The sequence below is a fragment of the Stenella coeruleoalba genome (genome assembly GCF_951394435.1).
Source record: "Stenella coeruleoalba genome assembly, chromosome: 3".
Lineage (NCBI taxonomy): Eukaryota > Metazoa > Chordata > Mammalia > Artiodactyla > Delphinidae > Stenella > Stenella coeruleoalba.
In genome coordinates, this window is record NC_137148.1 from 147953431 (window position 1) to 147969983 (window position 16553).

Genomic DNA, 16553 nt, shown 5'->3' on the forward strand with positions numbered 1-16553 from the left:
ATGACATCTTCTGATGCCTGGTCTGGGCCCTAGGCTCCAGCCATTACGCTCACCATGAAACTTAAATTGTATTTCCTAAGAGTTAGATTTGGTTTCTTTTCAGCAACTTTGTTCAATACAAGTGATGGATAAGAGCTTTGAGAGCTGTAATCTCCCCAAGTCACACCAGGCTTTTTATCGTCAGCCATGTGAATAATAGTGCATGATCAAGAGTGGGAATTTGACATCAACTGAGAGCTCTAATCCCAGCTCAGTCGGCTTCTAGCTGTGTGACCCTGGGCAAATGGCCAAACCTCTCTGGGCCTCAGGTTTGTCATTTATAAAATGGAGATGAAGAGTACCTACCTCTGGGACTTCCACTGGTGGCGCAGTGGTTAAGAATCTGCCTGCCAACGTAGGGGACATGGGTTTGAGCCCTGGTCTGGGAAGATCCCACATGCTGTGGTGCAACTAAGCCCATGCGCCACAACTACTGAGCCCGTGTGCCACAACTACTGAAGCCTGCGCACCTAGAGCCTGTGCTCCGCAGCAAGAGAAGCCCCTGCAATGAGAAGCCCGTGCACTGCAATGAAGAGTAGCCCCCGCTTGCCGCAACTAAAGAAAGACGGTGTGCAGCAACGAAGACCCAACGCAGCCAAAAATAAGTAAACACATTTATTAAGAAGAAAGAAGGAAGGAAGGAAGGAAGGAGAAAGAGGAAAGAAAAAAGAAAGAAAGGGAAAGAAAGGAAGACAAGAGTACCTACTTCACAGAGTTGTCAGACTTACTACTTGAGATACTGCGTGTAAAGCACAGAGAACTCAGCAAATGTTAGCTATTGTCTTTCTAAGGAGATTGGCAGTGCGTTTGTCTGAAGGAGCAGAGGGGAAAGTTTTTCTCCAGGGAGTTTGGATAAATGCTGGTTCTTGAACAAAGCGGGAGTGTTTAAAGGCAGCAATATCATGTTTGGGCTGCTGCAGGAAATGGAGACTGCAGAATGCCAGCTGGGTGGGCCTGCTTATCAAGGTTTTGGCCTGGGGGGTTTTAGCATGTTTCCTGGAATGAGTTTGAATTAAGCAGTTTCCTACTGACCTTTGCATCAAATTTGCAGATGTCCATTTACTTGAGTGAGTCCCCTGTGCTATTTTGGGAAAACTCCAAACTTTTAAACTTCACATAACTGATTCTGAATGTCTGCTTTCATAGTGCACTTGGGTTGAGATGTTCAGCTACAGAGTTTCCATGTGAGTTGGGTAGGCAAATAAGTAACCAAATCTTCTGGGAACCCGGCAGAACTGTACTAACCAAGAGTCCTTCATACTCTGCTGATGCTACAGACTTTGAGCAGTTCCAATCTGGTAATGGCTTGGGTCTTTGTTCATTGTTCTTTTAAATTAATTTGTTTTTTTTTAAAGAAGTAATATATATATAGTACAACATAAAAAGGTACAAGACGGGCTTCCCTGGTGGCACAGTGGTTAAGAATCCGCCTGCCAATGCAGGGGACACGGGTTCGAGCCCTGGTCTGGGAAGATCCCACATGCCGCGGAGCAACTAGGCCCGTGTACCACAACTGCTGAGCCTGCACTCTAGAGCCCACTAGCCACCACTACTGAAGCCCACGTGCCTAGAGCCCATGCTCTGCAGCAGGAGAAGCCACGGCAATGAGATGCTCGCGCACCGCAACGAAGAGTAGCCCCCGCTCGCCACAACTGGAGAAGGCCCGCACTCAGCAACAGAGCCCCAATGCAGCCAAAAATAAATAAATTAAATAAATTTAAAAAAAAAAGGTACAAAAGGTATACAGTGAAAAGTAAGTTTCCTGGGAATTCCCTGGTGGTCCAGTGGTTAGGACTCCGTACTTCCATTGCAGGGGTCATGGGTTCAATCCTTGGTCAGGGATGGTTGGGGAACTAAGACTAAGATCCCACAAGCCGCTCAGCATGGCCAAAAAAAAAAAAAAAAAGATAAGTTTCCTTTCACACTGACTCTCAGTCACTAAGTTCTCCCCAGAAGCAGTCACTGTTTCCAGTCTTTTGTATACTTCTAAAAATATTCTGTGCATATGATTGGGTTTTTACTCAAAGTTTGATCCGTAAAGAAGTCTTCATGAGAACAGCAGGTCATCCAAATTTAAATAACTATATGAGGTTGATGTATTGCCTGAACACCATAATTACAATATAAACATGCACCAGTAATAAATAAAATATTCTTTGTCCATCAGAAATAATTAAATCAACCACATCCTAGCTTATCCCTAGTAGGAGGGCGGCTAATTCTGCAACAGGTGGTTTTTAAAGGTCTCCTCTTAGGCCTTAGATGTCTCTATCTTGTTTAGTGTATAGTTTAAGGTTTTTTTGCTTTGTTTTGGTTGACTTACTATTTGAAATAGGAGAGGTAGCATGGCTTAGTGGGAAGAACAGGAGCTACGAAGACCTACATTCAGATGCCAGTTTTGTCACTTAAAACAGCTAGACTTTCGGCAAGTTACGAATCTGAGCCTCTCTTTTTTTTTTTTTTTTGCTTTACGCGGGCCTGTCACTGTTGTGGCCTCTCCCGTTGCGGAGCACAGCCTCCGGACACACAGGCTCCACGGCCATGGCTCACGGGCCCAGCCGCTCCGCGGCATGTGGGATCTTCCCAGACCAGGGCACAAACCCATGTCCCCTGCATCAGGAGGCGGACTCTCAACCACTGCGCCACCAGGGAAGCCCTGTAAGATGGATTTAATAACATCTATATTAGGTGTTGTGAGCACTGAATGAGACAGGTAATTCAAAGTACCTTGTTTAATGACTGGCATGTGGCCATCAAGAAATGGTAGCTGCAATTATCAGTGGTGTCTGCCGGCAGTGGACGTTCCCTACATATGTGCAGAGCAAACAAGTAGTGAATTAGGCTGGAATTTCAGCTTCTCCACTAACTTCCAACATTCTCAATCAACTTGGAAAGGAGCTTTATGACTTCGTGGCTTTGTAAACCTGCATGCCTGTTTAGGGTTCTTTGGGGTTTGCGTTGTAGTGTTTTATAATCCACTCTTGTTTATTTCATCCTACTGAAGTTGCCTCCGAGAATTTTCCTCTAATTTAAAAATTATTGAGGACCCAAAGACCTTATTTATGAGGGTTATATCTATCGATATAATTTACCATATTAGACATTAAAATTTTAAGATTTATTTGTAAATCATTAAAAAATAATAATAAACCCAAAACATGTTAACAGAAATAACTTTTTTTTTTTTTTTTTTTTTTTTTTGCGGTACGTGGGCCTCTCATTGTTGGAACCTCTCCCGTTGCGGAGCACAGGCTCTGGGTGCGCAGGCTCAGCAGCTCCGCGGCATGTGGGACCCTCCCGGACCGGGACACAAACCCGTGTCCCCTGCATCGGCAGGCGGACTCTCAACCACTGCACCACCAGGGAAGCCCAGAAATAACATTTTTAAGGAAAATAGCTATATTTTCCAGTACAAAACAAAAAAATGTTGCAAAAAGAGTGACATTGTGTTACATTTTTGCAAAATTCCTTAATGTCTGGTTTAGTAGAAGGCAAATGGATTCTTACAATGCTTCTGCATTCAGTCTGTGGCAATATGATGTTTTGGAAGAGAAGGAAGCAAAGGAAGAAAATTCAACCTCACACAGATTGGTAGTTAGAAAAGAGAGGACTTGGTGGACCCCCTGGGAGAGTCTCAGGGACTCCCCAGCAGTCCTGGGACCGCTGCCCAAAGTCTGGTTTATTTCCTGCAGGAGACTTTAAATGCCTTGAAAGCAGAGAATATTTCTTCATTCAGAGGGTCACTGAATCCTAGTTCCTGGCCTTCTCCACAGTTTTCACTTGGAACATGTGATAAAATGTTTTGGACAGACTGACTGATAGAGGGAGCTATTGGCCAATACTAGCCCACAAATATAATACCGAGATTAAAGATTTTTCTCTTTCACAGAGGCTGAAACAGATTTCGACAGAATTGGTGTCTGAACAGCCACATCCCTGTGCTCCCCAACATCTGCTTCTCAGAGAGGCTGCCAAGAAGGCAAGGCAAAAGTTAGACGTACCAAGATCAACTTAAAAATATCTGCATTTATTTTTAAAGGGGGAAAAAAATTTACAATAGCCAAAAAAGTGAAGGCAACCCAACTATCCAACCACGGATGAATGGAGAAACAAAACGTGGTATATACATACAGTTGAATATTATTCAGCCTTAAAAAGGATGGAAATTCTGATACATGCTACAACATGGATGAATCTAGAGGACATTATGCTAAGTGAAATAAGCCAGTCACAAAAAGACAAATGTTCTATGATTCCACTTATATCAGGTATCTTGAGTAGTCAAGCTTATAGAAACAGAAAGTAGGATGGTGGTTGCCAGGGGCGGGGGAAGGAGAGAATGGGGATTTGTTTAGTGCGTATGAAAATGTTCTGGAGATCAGGTGCACAACAGTGTGAATACTTAACACTATTGGACTGTACACTTAAAAGTGGTAAAGAAGGTTAAGTTTTATGTTATGTATATTTATTTTGCCACGATTAGAAATAAGTTTTTAAAAAAAGAAATGGGAAGAAAGAGCAAACTTTTTTCTCTAATTTAGTTCTGGCTGATTTCACCCTTTAACTATTCAATTCAGTTGTACAAGTGTTTATTGAGCACATTCTATGTATAAAGTGCTTCTAAGGAACAAAGATCAGTTAAACAGTGCCCATAATCAAGGAGTTTGCCCTCTAGTAGAGGGTTGGTTAATTTATACACACAAACAAGTAGAAGGCCACAAGACATGCAATAACAGAATGAAAATAGGTCTTGGTGAAGGTGATGCCTGGACTGGAACTTAAGGACAACAGAATTTCTGTAGAGACTGAGTTGTTGCGGGGGGCAGGATGAGCACAAAGGAGACCAACTAGTTTCCCGCCTTGTCCTTCAGGTAAAGGCTTGGAATCGTGTTTCAAGAGATATTAAAGATCTTTGGTCCAATTTCTCATTTAATCCAGGAATCCATTCTAGTTGAATGAAGAAAGAAATCAGGAGACAATTCCAGGTAAGGAAATGTGACTATTGCTGGGAAAACATGGTCCAGGGTAAAGCACATTGGATTGGTTTATAGATTTGCTTTCCATCTGGCTTCTGCCTGAGAGCTCTGTCAACCTCTCTGAGAACTGGGTTCCTCTGTTCCAAGGTTGTCACATACTACAATGAACATATGTGAAAATCCTTGGCAAGCATTTGAAACTCCATGTTACCTTCTCCTTACTACTCTGGCTAATTTCTACTCCTCTTTCAAGGCTCAGCTCAGGACTGGCTGGGATGGAAAAGTTGTGCACTATGGTCCACTCTACCTTCACACTGCATTGAGTGGCCTGCTCACAAGTCCATCTCACCAGCCTGTGAACTCCCTGAGGGGAGGCAGTGTCTGTCTGATTTCTGTAACCCCCAAACTTGGCACAGTGCACAAGTCATTCAGTAGGTAAGTAGCTAAGAGCACTGGGCTTGAAAATCACACCGTCAAAGGTTAAATCCTGGCTCCGCCACTTAGTAGCTATGTGACTCTGGCCAAGATCCTTAACCTCCTCCCTGGGCCTCAGTTTCTTCAACGGCAAAGTGGGGATAATAATGAAAACGACTTCATAGGCTGTCGTGAGGTGTTTAAAACAAACTCAAACACTTAAAGCTCATGGCCCAGTGCCTGGCACACAGGAATTCTGAACAGAAACTTACTATTAAGTTCTTTATATGTTTGTTGCATAAGATAAAGCTGTAAATACCTACACTCTTTTCTTAAAAGGGTCACCTTCGTATCAGAAAACTTTGCTGAGCCCCTGGTGACTTACCCCTACCTCTGGGGCTCTGGGGTGACTGATGTCCCTCCAAGGAGCAGGACCCCAAGACCGGCCGGGCGTGGGCGGGGCTCTGTCTCCCGGTCCCCGGCGGGGCGGAGTCCGGCGCGAGGTCACGTGGGGTGCGGGAGGCGGGTCTTTGCGCGCGCAGGTCACGCGGCCGGTGTTGACACTTCCGGGTGGGACCACAGTGAGGCGGCGGGGCAGGGGCTGGCACCTCCCGCAGCAGCCATGGCGTATACGGGCCTCACCGTGCCTCTCATCGTGATGAGCGTGTTCTGGGGCTTCGTCGGCTTCCTGGTGCCCTGGTTCATCCCTAAGGGTCCCAACCGGGGGTAAGTGCGCCAGGCCTGCCTGGGGAGGGACGCGCGGTGAGGACCCGCAGAGCCGGGCGGGGGAGGGGGCGATTCCGCACCGGTCGGAGACCTTGCCCGGGTGATCCTGCCCTCCAGTCAGGCCCCGACCCCCGTGCAGCCCCTCGACTTCCTTATCGCAGCAGCCTCAGTGTCTCCCGGCCTGAACGTGAGGAGGGTGACTTCCGGCGGACCCTCCTTGGGAAGGAGTTGTAGGGGAATTTTTTCTCATCACGTCTCTGTGTGGGGACGGTGCAGTCGGAAATGGGTTTATAAAGACTCAAGGAGAAGTTGGGGTTCGTCCCTAGACGTCTGTCGCCCCTTTAGCCCTGCCGTCTACCCAAATGAGGCCTCGTTTGCCTAAACTTTAAAGGAACGGATCAAATAAATAAAACAGAAATTGATCTCTCTGCCTCACAGACTGCCGCAGTTGCAGAGGACAAGCTTGTGCAGCAACGTTGAGCCCAGGCCTTGCATCTAGTGGGCGCCAGGCTCTAGCTGGGGCTTGATCTAGAGCGAGATTAATTATCAAAGAGTCGGAGGTATTGTTTAGAAACCCCTGCGTCATACCTTTCCAAGGGCTCTCCAGCCCTTGTATGTGAGTGTAACAAGCTCTTAGAATGATTGGTTAAGAAAGACTTTTTTCCCCCAGACTTCTTTGTTAGAGCTTTATCTGTTTTGTAAGTAAACTTTTTTTTTATTGTAGTATGAAACAGAGTCTTATCTTCAAAGGGGCTTTGGAACACCCTCTTTCTGGTTCCTCTTTGCCTTTTAGTCATTTTTTCCTCGGCGGCAAGATCATGTGGGGTGAAACTTAGACTGAAGTCACAGATTTGGGGGAACACCATCTCTTGTTTTATTCTTTGAAACGAATTGGTGGCTTCACAGTGCTCTGCATGCAGAGTAGACATTCAGTAAAAAGTTATTGAGTGGATAAGTCTATTGCCTTTATTAAAGGAAAGAAAATGCTATTACTTCCTTAATGTTTTGTGACCTGAACCCCTTTTGCTCTCTGGAATAAACTGTGTTAGACCTGTTACTTCCATCGAGCTTACAAGTAAATCATAATTTGTTTAAAAAGGAAAAATGGTGGATGAATTTCTGTCATTTCACTGTATTAGGTTCCTCTTCCCCACCCCACCCCTAACATCAGTTATATAGGGTCATCTTTCCAGCCTGTAATAGATGATTTAGAGTGTCAGAATTCTGGGGTTATTAAAACAATTTGTATTAACCAAATTTAATTCCTTGGGCTTGTTTCTCCTACTGGAATTAGAGAACAACATAGTACTCTTTTGTTGTGTTTCTGTCTTCAGCTGTTTCATTACCCACTGTCTTCCTTTCCAGCCTTCATACTCAGAAAGCATTTATTAATGTTCTGGTAGTGTTGACCACTCCTTTCTTGAAGACCCCCATTTGGGGCCCACCATGCCCAGCCTTGGGTCTTGATGCCACTGGTGTTACCCGGGGTAATGAAACGCCTCCAGTGGTCCATGGGCTACTCAGTTTCTAGCCCTAGTGTCACTATTCAGGTTTGACCTGCTAGTGATATGTTATCTGGATCTAATTCATAGCCTCCACCTCAGTCCTTGTATTTCCTGCTCTTGGCAGGATTGAGCAGGTCTTAAAACACTAGGTGTCTCCTAGGAGTTACTGTATTACACTTTGAGAAACACTGCTCCCGGCTGGATGATCCCTATGACCTTGGATAGTTTAGTTAACTTTTCCATGTTCCTGTTTCCTCATTGTAAAATGGAAATATTAGTACTGAATTAGTATTAGTTCCCCTTTACCTTCTGAAAAGACTGCAAGTGATTTTTTTTTTTTTAAATACACGAAGGAGCTGAATTGATTCAAGGACTCTGGTGAATTTTTAACACGGGAGAGCATTTCTGATTTGAAGGATTAAAAACATCTTCGTTAAGGAGCTAAGTAAAGGTGCTGTGTGAGAAGGGAAGAAAGGAGACTTTGCTGTTAAATCCTCTTCTCTGAGATCCCTGCACATCAGAATGCAGAAACCTGGGTGATTAGGAGGTTTTCAGGACCTCATGAAGCTGGGGGGAAAAGGGAGCAAAAGGGGAAAAACTCTTCTGAATCTATGTATAACCTAAAACAAGCCTCTTACTCTCATCTTTTCTACAACTGAAAAAGGGCTGGATAAAATGAAGTCTGTACCTGGAGTACTGGTTCCTGACCATTCCTATTTTTCATGATTTCCCATTCTCCTCTTTAGGAATCCACAGATTCTCTGAAAGCTTCAGATTTTTTCACAGTGGCTCCCTTAGCAGTAGTTGTGGGGGAGGGAATGGGGACAGAGCACAGGGATTAGTGTTACAGTTCAGTCAGCTCCAATTTTTTCAGACATAACATTTTTGAACATTCAGAAAAATAGAGTAGTACAGGTGTTGTATAACACCACCTAGATTCAATAATGCTGACATATTCATATTTGCTTTATATTTGCTTTGTCTATGAATCCAGGTGTGCATACATACATACGTAATTTTGCTGAATCATTTGAAGGTAAATTGCAGTTATCATGACACTTCACCCCTAAACTCTTCAGCAGGCAATAACTTAGAAGAAGCACATTAGGAACTGATATTTTAATGAAGCACATTAGGAACTGATATCTTAATTAAAAAATTTTTTTTCTTTTCTTTTTGGCTGCATTGTGCCGTGCGGCTTGCGGGATCTTAGTTCCCTGACCAGGGATCGAACCCGCACAGTGGAAGCGTGGAGTCCTAGCCACTGGACCACCAGGGAATTCCCATGAGGGAGCGTTTGATATCGAACTATTAATCAAATAGTACAGAGGGGCCTCAGCTGTTTCCGATCTCTGAGTTGGTCTTTTGGGGAAGGGAAAGACTGAGGGAGGGATTCCAGGTTGGGGCAGGGGAATGGAAGAAGAGGAGCAGAAGCTTGGGATGGAGAATAATAAACATGATGTGCAACCCCCAATACCTATTTATATATGTACTATAAGGTACATGTTTTGAAGAATGTGCCTTCAGGATATATCCAGAGTCTGACCGGTTCTCACTACAGGCACTGCTACCAGAGTGGTCCATTGGTGCAATTCCCCACTAACTGGTTTTTCTGCTTTTCCTTTTGCTTTCTCTTCCCTAGTCTATTTCCACCCTGCAGAGAGATCCTATTAGAATTTGGGTCAGATTTTGTCAGTCTTCTCCTCAAATCCCTCCAAAATAGCTTCCCTTTTCCTTTCAGAGGCTACCAGATACCTCTGACCTCACTTCCTACCAGGCTGTCCTTGCTCAGCTCAGCCACACTGGCCTCTGTCCTCTTTGAATGCCTGATACCCTCTCACCAGGAACCTTTGCTTTGCTAAACTTCAGGGGTTTTCATCCCTTTTGTTCACTCCTCTCTCCCCAGAGCCTGGTGCATACAAGTCACTCTGAATCTGTTGAATGGACAAGCCAGTGTATTAACCACAGAAAATATATGCACACACACAGAATTTCTAAAGGATGAGTTAAACATAATATATATAGGAGTTCAGATATTTGCCCCCTGCCTTCTAGGAGATAGTCTTTCTTACTCTATGGGGTGTGGAGACCCCGTCTTTGGAAGTAACGCCTGTGAATGATGGGGGAGCATTGAAAGGTGATAAGCTGCAGAGTGATGTAATGAAAGGAATATTTTAGAAAGATTAACCCAAGGTGATTGTAGAATGAATGAAAGATTGTATGGATAGAATGAAAGGGAAGGAAGAAAGTTTTGAATCTGCCAGCAGTTAGCCAGGCAGACCTGATAAATTTTGATTTTAACGATGGGAATAGAAAGGAAAAAAATCTGCATAAGGAGAGCTGCTTCAAAGGACTAATCCACAGCATTTGGTGACTGAAGGTGCAGGGGAGGCATGAGTAAAAAGATGACAGATTGGAGGGGTGGGTCAGATGGGTGGAAATGGCAGAGCTTCTCTGGAGTAGGAGATTTAAATTTGGAAAGAGAAATGGGAAAAGAATATCATGAATTCAATTTTTTAAACGTTGAAATTCAGCTGATCAGAGATCCAGGTTTAACTATTTTTCAGACAGGAATGGAGATGGAGAGAGGTCAAGGCTAGAAAGTCATATTTTGGTAACACGGAAGAGCTAAATCGGACTCCACATTGGATCTGTTTCTTTGACTTTAACCTTTGCTTTTCATTGCTTTTGTTATTATAATCATACATAATGGCCTGCCTCAGGGAACCCTATCCCTCTGCTAGCCCTGCTTACCTGTGAATGGCTGCAAAAAAGAAGAAACTAACACATCCCCTCACGGAGGCTGGTCATTCCAGATGTTTTGCAAGACTGATGGCCCTTTTACTTTACTTCCTCACCGCCTCTCCCTCTCTGATTCTATAAAAGAAACTGGCATCCAGACCCAGAGAAGATGGTTTTTCGGAGACACCAGTCTGCCATCTTCTCGGGCTGCCGGCTTTCCCAATAAAGTCGTATCCCTTGCCTCAACACCTCGTCTCCGATTCATTGGCCTGTCGTGCGGTGAGCAGAGCGAGCTTGGACTCAGTAACATTTTTAGCAGTATAGTGTCATTTCATATACCAAATAGGGCAGTTACTTGGATGTCAAAGCTATTACCAGTACAGCCTTTTGTGTTCAGTTTCAGATGGGTTTGGATTAGACCTCTAATCTGTGGCATCAGTACACATTCCCTTAAATACAAATGTTAATGACTTCCGTAGAATTCTGCTGTGTGCACCCCAGGGCACCCTGCTGTCTCTGGTGTTTGAACAGATTCAGATGTATTTTCCTGGTTGTGCAATCCTTGCCAGGTTTGATCACCTGGGAAGGGAACTTAAACCTCCTGCAAAGTCTGCATAGTTTGCTAGTTATCTAATGCTTGCACTTTTTTTTTTTCTCCAGAGTTATCATCACCATGTTGGTGACCTGTTCCGTTTGCTGCTATCTCTTGTAAGTAGTTTTTTCCTAAAACAATAAGCAGTTATTCCTGGTATTTATCATATGTGTGAATAAAAGTTAAATACGTGGAGCATGATTGTCATGAAACTTTACATTTTTGTTTCACTGGGGCTTGTTCCTGGTGTAACATCTAGAAATAGTATCCTAAGGTTGAAAAGAACACTTTTCCTATGTTCAGGATATATACCTAAGAACTGTACAGATGCTCAGTTCGTCTGGCAATACAAGTGTAATTTATTTGGCACAAATTTCAATCATACAATTAGCCAGAAATTGTCATCGTACTGCTTTATATTTTACTACTGTGAAGTATTTGAGCCTACTCATTTCACTTAAATTTCTCACTATGAAGCCAATAAAGCCATTCTTTATTATGTATTTATTTTTGTCTGCGTTGGGTCTTCATTGCTGTGCGTGGGCTTTCTCTAGTTGTGGCGAGTTGGGGCTTCTCTTGTTGCAGAGCACGGGCTCTAGGCGCGTGGCCTTCCGTAGTTGTGGTACATGGGCTCAGTAGTTGTGGCTCATGGGCTGTAGAACGCAGGCTCAGTAGTTGTGGTGCACGGGCTTAGTTGCTCTGCGGCATGTGGGATCTTCCTGGACCAGGGCTCAAACCCACGTCCCCTGCATTGGCAGGCGGATTCTTAACCACTGCACCACCAGGGAAGTCCTGCCATTCTTTATTATAACTTTTGTTTTATCTCATGAATAGAAGTTGAGCTAGAATTGTGATTGAGTAGAGTAAGGGTAATTTTTTTAAACAATTCATTATACACTGTATCAAAGTATGATAATAGTTGGCATCTGTTCGAATAGATTATATAAACTTGAATGAAAGCTTTGGGATATGTGAGGTAATTTCTCAACATATATTTTTGGAATACTGTTTAAAATGGCAAAACTGCATTTGAACTATTATTATTTTTTATTTCTTTGCGGTACACGGGCCTCTCACTGTTGTGGCCTCTCCCGTTGCGGAGCACAGGCTCTGGACGCACAGGCTCAGCAGCCATGGCTCACGGGCCCAGCCGCTCCGCGGCATGTGGAATCTTCCCGGACCGGGGCACGAACCTGTGTCCCCTGCATCGGCAGACGGACTCCCAACCACTGAGCCACCAGGGAAGCCCTATTTTTTTTTTAATTAATTAATTTTTGGCTGCATTGGGTCTTCATTACTGCACGGGCTTTCTCTAGTTGTGGCGAATGGGGACTTCTCTTGTTGCAGAGCACGGGCTCTAGGTGTGCAGGCTTCAGTAGTTGTGGCTCGTGGGCTCTAGAGTGCGGGCTCAGTAGTTGTGGCTCGCGGGCTCTAGAGCACAGGCTCAGTAGTTGTGGCGCACAGGCTTAGTTGCTCCGTGGCATGTGGGATCTTCCTGGACCAGGGCTCAAACCCATGTCCCCTGCATTGGCAGGTGGATTCTTAACCACTGCGCTACCAAGGAAGTCCCAGTTGAACTATTCTTTCTTTTTTTTTTTTAATTGAGATATATTTCACATACCATAGAATTTATCCTTTTAGGGATTGCCTGTTAAGAGTTTAGAACCAGCAATTCTCTTTTTTTAAAGAGAGCTTGCTAGCTTCCTGAGACTTCCTTATATGGAAAGTATTGGTGATGGCCAACTCTTGCTTAGTGCCCACATGTGGTAGGAAGCAGCATTCTAATCCTGTGATGAAAGGCTGTGGCTCTGAATCTATGAATTTCTTGTATCCTGGGACTTTTGCACTAAGGTTTTTCAAAGAGGTTTGTGGGTATGAGCCAGTTCTGGTTGTTGGCATAGATCAAAATCTGCCCCTGACAAAGAGTTATTACCATGAATTTTGGCTATCTGGCCATTCGGTCACTTGCTTCAGTGCAACTTGAAGTGTTTAAAGCTGAATCATATAGCACTATAGAAGTTTGGCTAAATGATGATGATGTTGTTTGACTGCCTTGATACGAGTGCTTATGTGATGAGACTTTATGCAGTTGGCTTGTTTAGTCTTTTCGTTTTAGTTAGAAAGGTAAAAAAGAGGCCTTTTCAGGTCATAGCTCAGCCCCCAGAATGGAAGTCTGACATGTAGCGAATAGAGGGCATTCTTATCCTAGCTGTGTTTAACTCTAAAGAGTAAATGAGAAGCAGTACATGCATCATCAAGAATTCCTCGTTTAAGTCGGGGTGACTGAGTACCAGCCTATCCTACCGAATCTCCTCTAGAAATTACAGCAAGGAAGCCCTTAATCAATCCAGGAGCCAAGGAGTGGTCCTGTAATTGAAAAAGCCTTTGTTTTCATTTCTTTGATCTCTACTGCATGAGCAGTAAGGTTAGTGGTGGGGTCTTAAAAAAAAAAAAAAAAAGACAAAATTATTGAGCAGAGGAATGACTTGAGATTAAACCAAGATGAGGTTAAAATGTTTTGTGACTTTCTGGTCCTCCATCGTCTTTGAAATCTGGTTAATTTTCCTGTTATTCTCTTTTTTTTTAAAAAAAATAAATTTATTTATTTATTTACGGCTGTGTTGGGTCTTCGTTGCTGTGTGCGGGCTTTCTCTAGTTGTGGTGAGCGGGGGCTACTCTTGGTTGCAGTGCACAGGCTTCTCATTGTCATGGCTTCTCTTGTTGCAAAGCACAGGCTCTAGGCACGTGGGCTTCAGTAGTTGTGGCACGTGGGCTCAGTAGTTGTGGCTTGCGGGCTCTAGAGCGCAGACTCAGTAGTTGTGGCGCATGGGCTTAGTTGCTCTGCAGCATGTGGGATCTTCCCGGACCAGGGCTCGAGCCTGTGTCCCTACATTGGCAGGCGGATTCTTAACCACTGCTCCACCAGGGAAGCCCCTGATACTGTCTTTAAAACAGGCAGGAGACCTGTCAGTCTCATGCCTCCTATCTTCACTTTCAAGTGTAAAATAAAATAATTGGACTTGGTTGGAAATGGTGTCACTTTGAGTATTAGTGACTTAGTTGAGGACAGTCTGTGAGCCCTTACCTCTCTTGCTGTCTAGCTTTTTTCCTTTGTCCCAATGTGCTGGTGACTGCTCTATTGACAGTGGGTCAGTACTGTCATCGATGTATTAATAAAGTTAGTTAGTACACAGTGTTCCAACATTAAATGCTTCTGGAGGCCATTTTATGGGGAAATGAGCTGGGTGGTATAGACTTTATGCAATTGTTTTTCTCTTTTGTTTCTTTGAAACCTGATCATATATCCTATTTAGCGAAATATCTGCCTGAAGCATACAGGTGGAATTCAAATCCCAAGTATTTTACATCCTTATTCCACAAAGGGGTGGGATTTCTGTAACAAATTTAATTTGAAATTCAAAGGACACTTTACTGTTTGGCACTAGTACATATAGTTTCTTGAAAATACCTCATTTGCAATTAAGACACCCCCAAAGAAACTAGATTTCCTAAACAAAGTCATGTTTTGCAATACATTCATAGACTTTTGAATTGCCTTCTCTTTGTGGCACTTTTTCCCTCCTTCCAGTTTGTTCTAGTTCAAGGTTAGATTCCGCCAGCCGAACCTTGTTTGAGCTCTGAATAAATCAGGATCTCTGCCAGTACAACCAGCTTGTGTTGCTAGCTCAGCAGAGTAAAGTCTGAATGCTCTACATCTGGTTTCCTCTCTAAGGCACAAGATCACTTTTGTTTCTTAAGCATACAGGCCTTTTAGTTACTATTCTATACTTTCTCTTGGTCTTTGGTTAGTTGTTAATGTCGGGTTATGTTGTAGCTTACCCAGAGTTACAAAACTCACATCCTAGGGGTAAAGTAGAAATTTAGTGTTGTGTTGTGAAGGTACAATTGCTTCTTGGAAAACATGCTGTATCTTTAGCACTTGACTAATTGTAAATCTTACCAGCAGAGTGATACAGGAAAAAAAATGTTGACTAGGAGACCAGGAGACCTTGGTTCTGCTAGGCTGAATAATATTTGGCGTGATTATGTTGTAGTGTGGTTTGGTAAATTTTTAAATAAGATGCTGTGTGTGAAAACTTATAACAAAGGATAAGAAAAATATAGTATTATCAGTGATTTTTAAAAATAAATTATTTTAATTCAAAGAACTATATGTTACTTGTAAGCACAGTTTGCTTACATTGCCTTTGTAGCATTCATTTTATTGGGCCTTATTAGAGTTCATTCACTCAACTTACTTATTGTTAATAATAATATATACTAATAGTACTATAATGAACCTACTGTGTACCAGGCACTGGATATATAGCAGAAATACTCTGCCTGCCCTCTTTTTTAAATAAATTCATTTATATTTTTAATTTATTTTTGGCTGCGTTGGATCTTCGTTGCTGTGCGTGGGCTCTCTCTAGTTGTGGTGAGCAGGGGCCTACTCTTCGTTGCGGTGCACAGGCTTCTCATTGCGGTGGTTTCTCTTGCGGCGGAGCGCAGGCTCTAGGCAAGCAGGCTTCAGTAGTTGCAGCACACGGGCTCAGTAGTTGTGGCTCGCGGGCTCAGTAGTTGTGGTGCACGGGCTTAGTTGCTCTGCGGCATGTGGGATCTTCCCAGACCAGAGCTCGAACCCGTCTCCCCTGCATTGGTAGGCGGATTCTTAACCACTGTGCCACCAGGGAAGTCCCCTCCCTGCCCTCTTAAGGGAGGGGAGACAGGCAGCAAAACAGAGAGCCAGTGAAGCCGCCAATCACTTCCCAAAGAGGTTTCCTCATCTACTCATTCTCCCAAACCCCTACTCTGTGGCCCCCAAACGAGTCCGCCTCACTCACTTCTCCAGCCCCCTAATACTGCCCATCTCACAGGACCTGCACAGCTTTCAGACACTTTCCCCTACGTGTCTAGGAATTTGCAGATCCACAGTTGAGCCCAACCTTGCTTTGGTCCTGCCTCTAGAGCCAGTTTGGGGACAGGACATGATTACCTCCCAGGGCCAGGGTTCTTCACTTTGGTTTCCCACCAAATACCCACAGCTAGTCAGTTTCTAGAATGTTCTTTACTATAGCATGCTTTGTTTTGTTTTTTAAGCTTTCTGTTTTTGGACTTTTAAAACTTACTGTATGCTCTCTACAAAAGTAGAATAATGTAATGAATGAACCTTCACGTGTCTGTCATCCATGTTGAAAAATTATCAACTCATGGCCAATCTTGTTACATCCCCACACACTTTCCCTTTCCACCCCAGATTTTTTTGAAGCAAATCCCAGACATCAGTTTATCTGTAAATATTTCAATATATGTATATCTCTAAAAAGTAATCATTCTTTTTTCAAGTATAGCCCCAAACCATTATCACACAAAAAAAGTTAATTCCTTTATATCATCAAATATCATTTAAATTTCTGTAGTTGTCTCATATACTTTATTTATATATTTATTTTACAGTTTGTTTGAATGAAGATGCTCATAAAGACCCTGCATTGCGATTAGCGATGTGTCTTTCAAGTCTCTATTGGTTTCTTCTCCAAATCTCTTTTTTTCCTGGCA

The 16553-nt window shown here is 43.4% G+C and overlaps 1 protein-coding gene across 1 annotated transcript in view; it reads left to right on the forward strand.

Moving 5' to 3' along the window:
• Positions 1–5976: 5976 nt before the first annotated feature.
• Positions 5977–16553, forward strand: part of ATP6V0E1 (ATPase H+ transporting V0 subunit e1) — a 36919-nt gene continuing 26342 nt past the window's right edge. The window contains exons 1-2 of the mRNA XM_079917035.1: positions 5977–6155; positions 11063–11110. Coding sequence (XP_079773161.1) covers positions 6052–6155; positions 11063–11110 — 152 coding nt within the window. The 5' untranslated portion in view covers positions 5977–6051. The remainder of the gene's footprint in view (positions 6156–11062; positions 11111–16553) is intronic.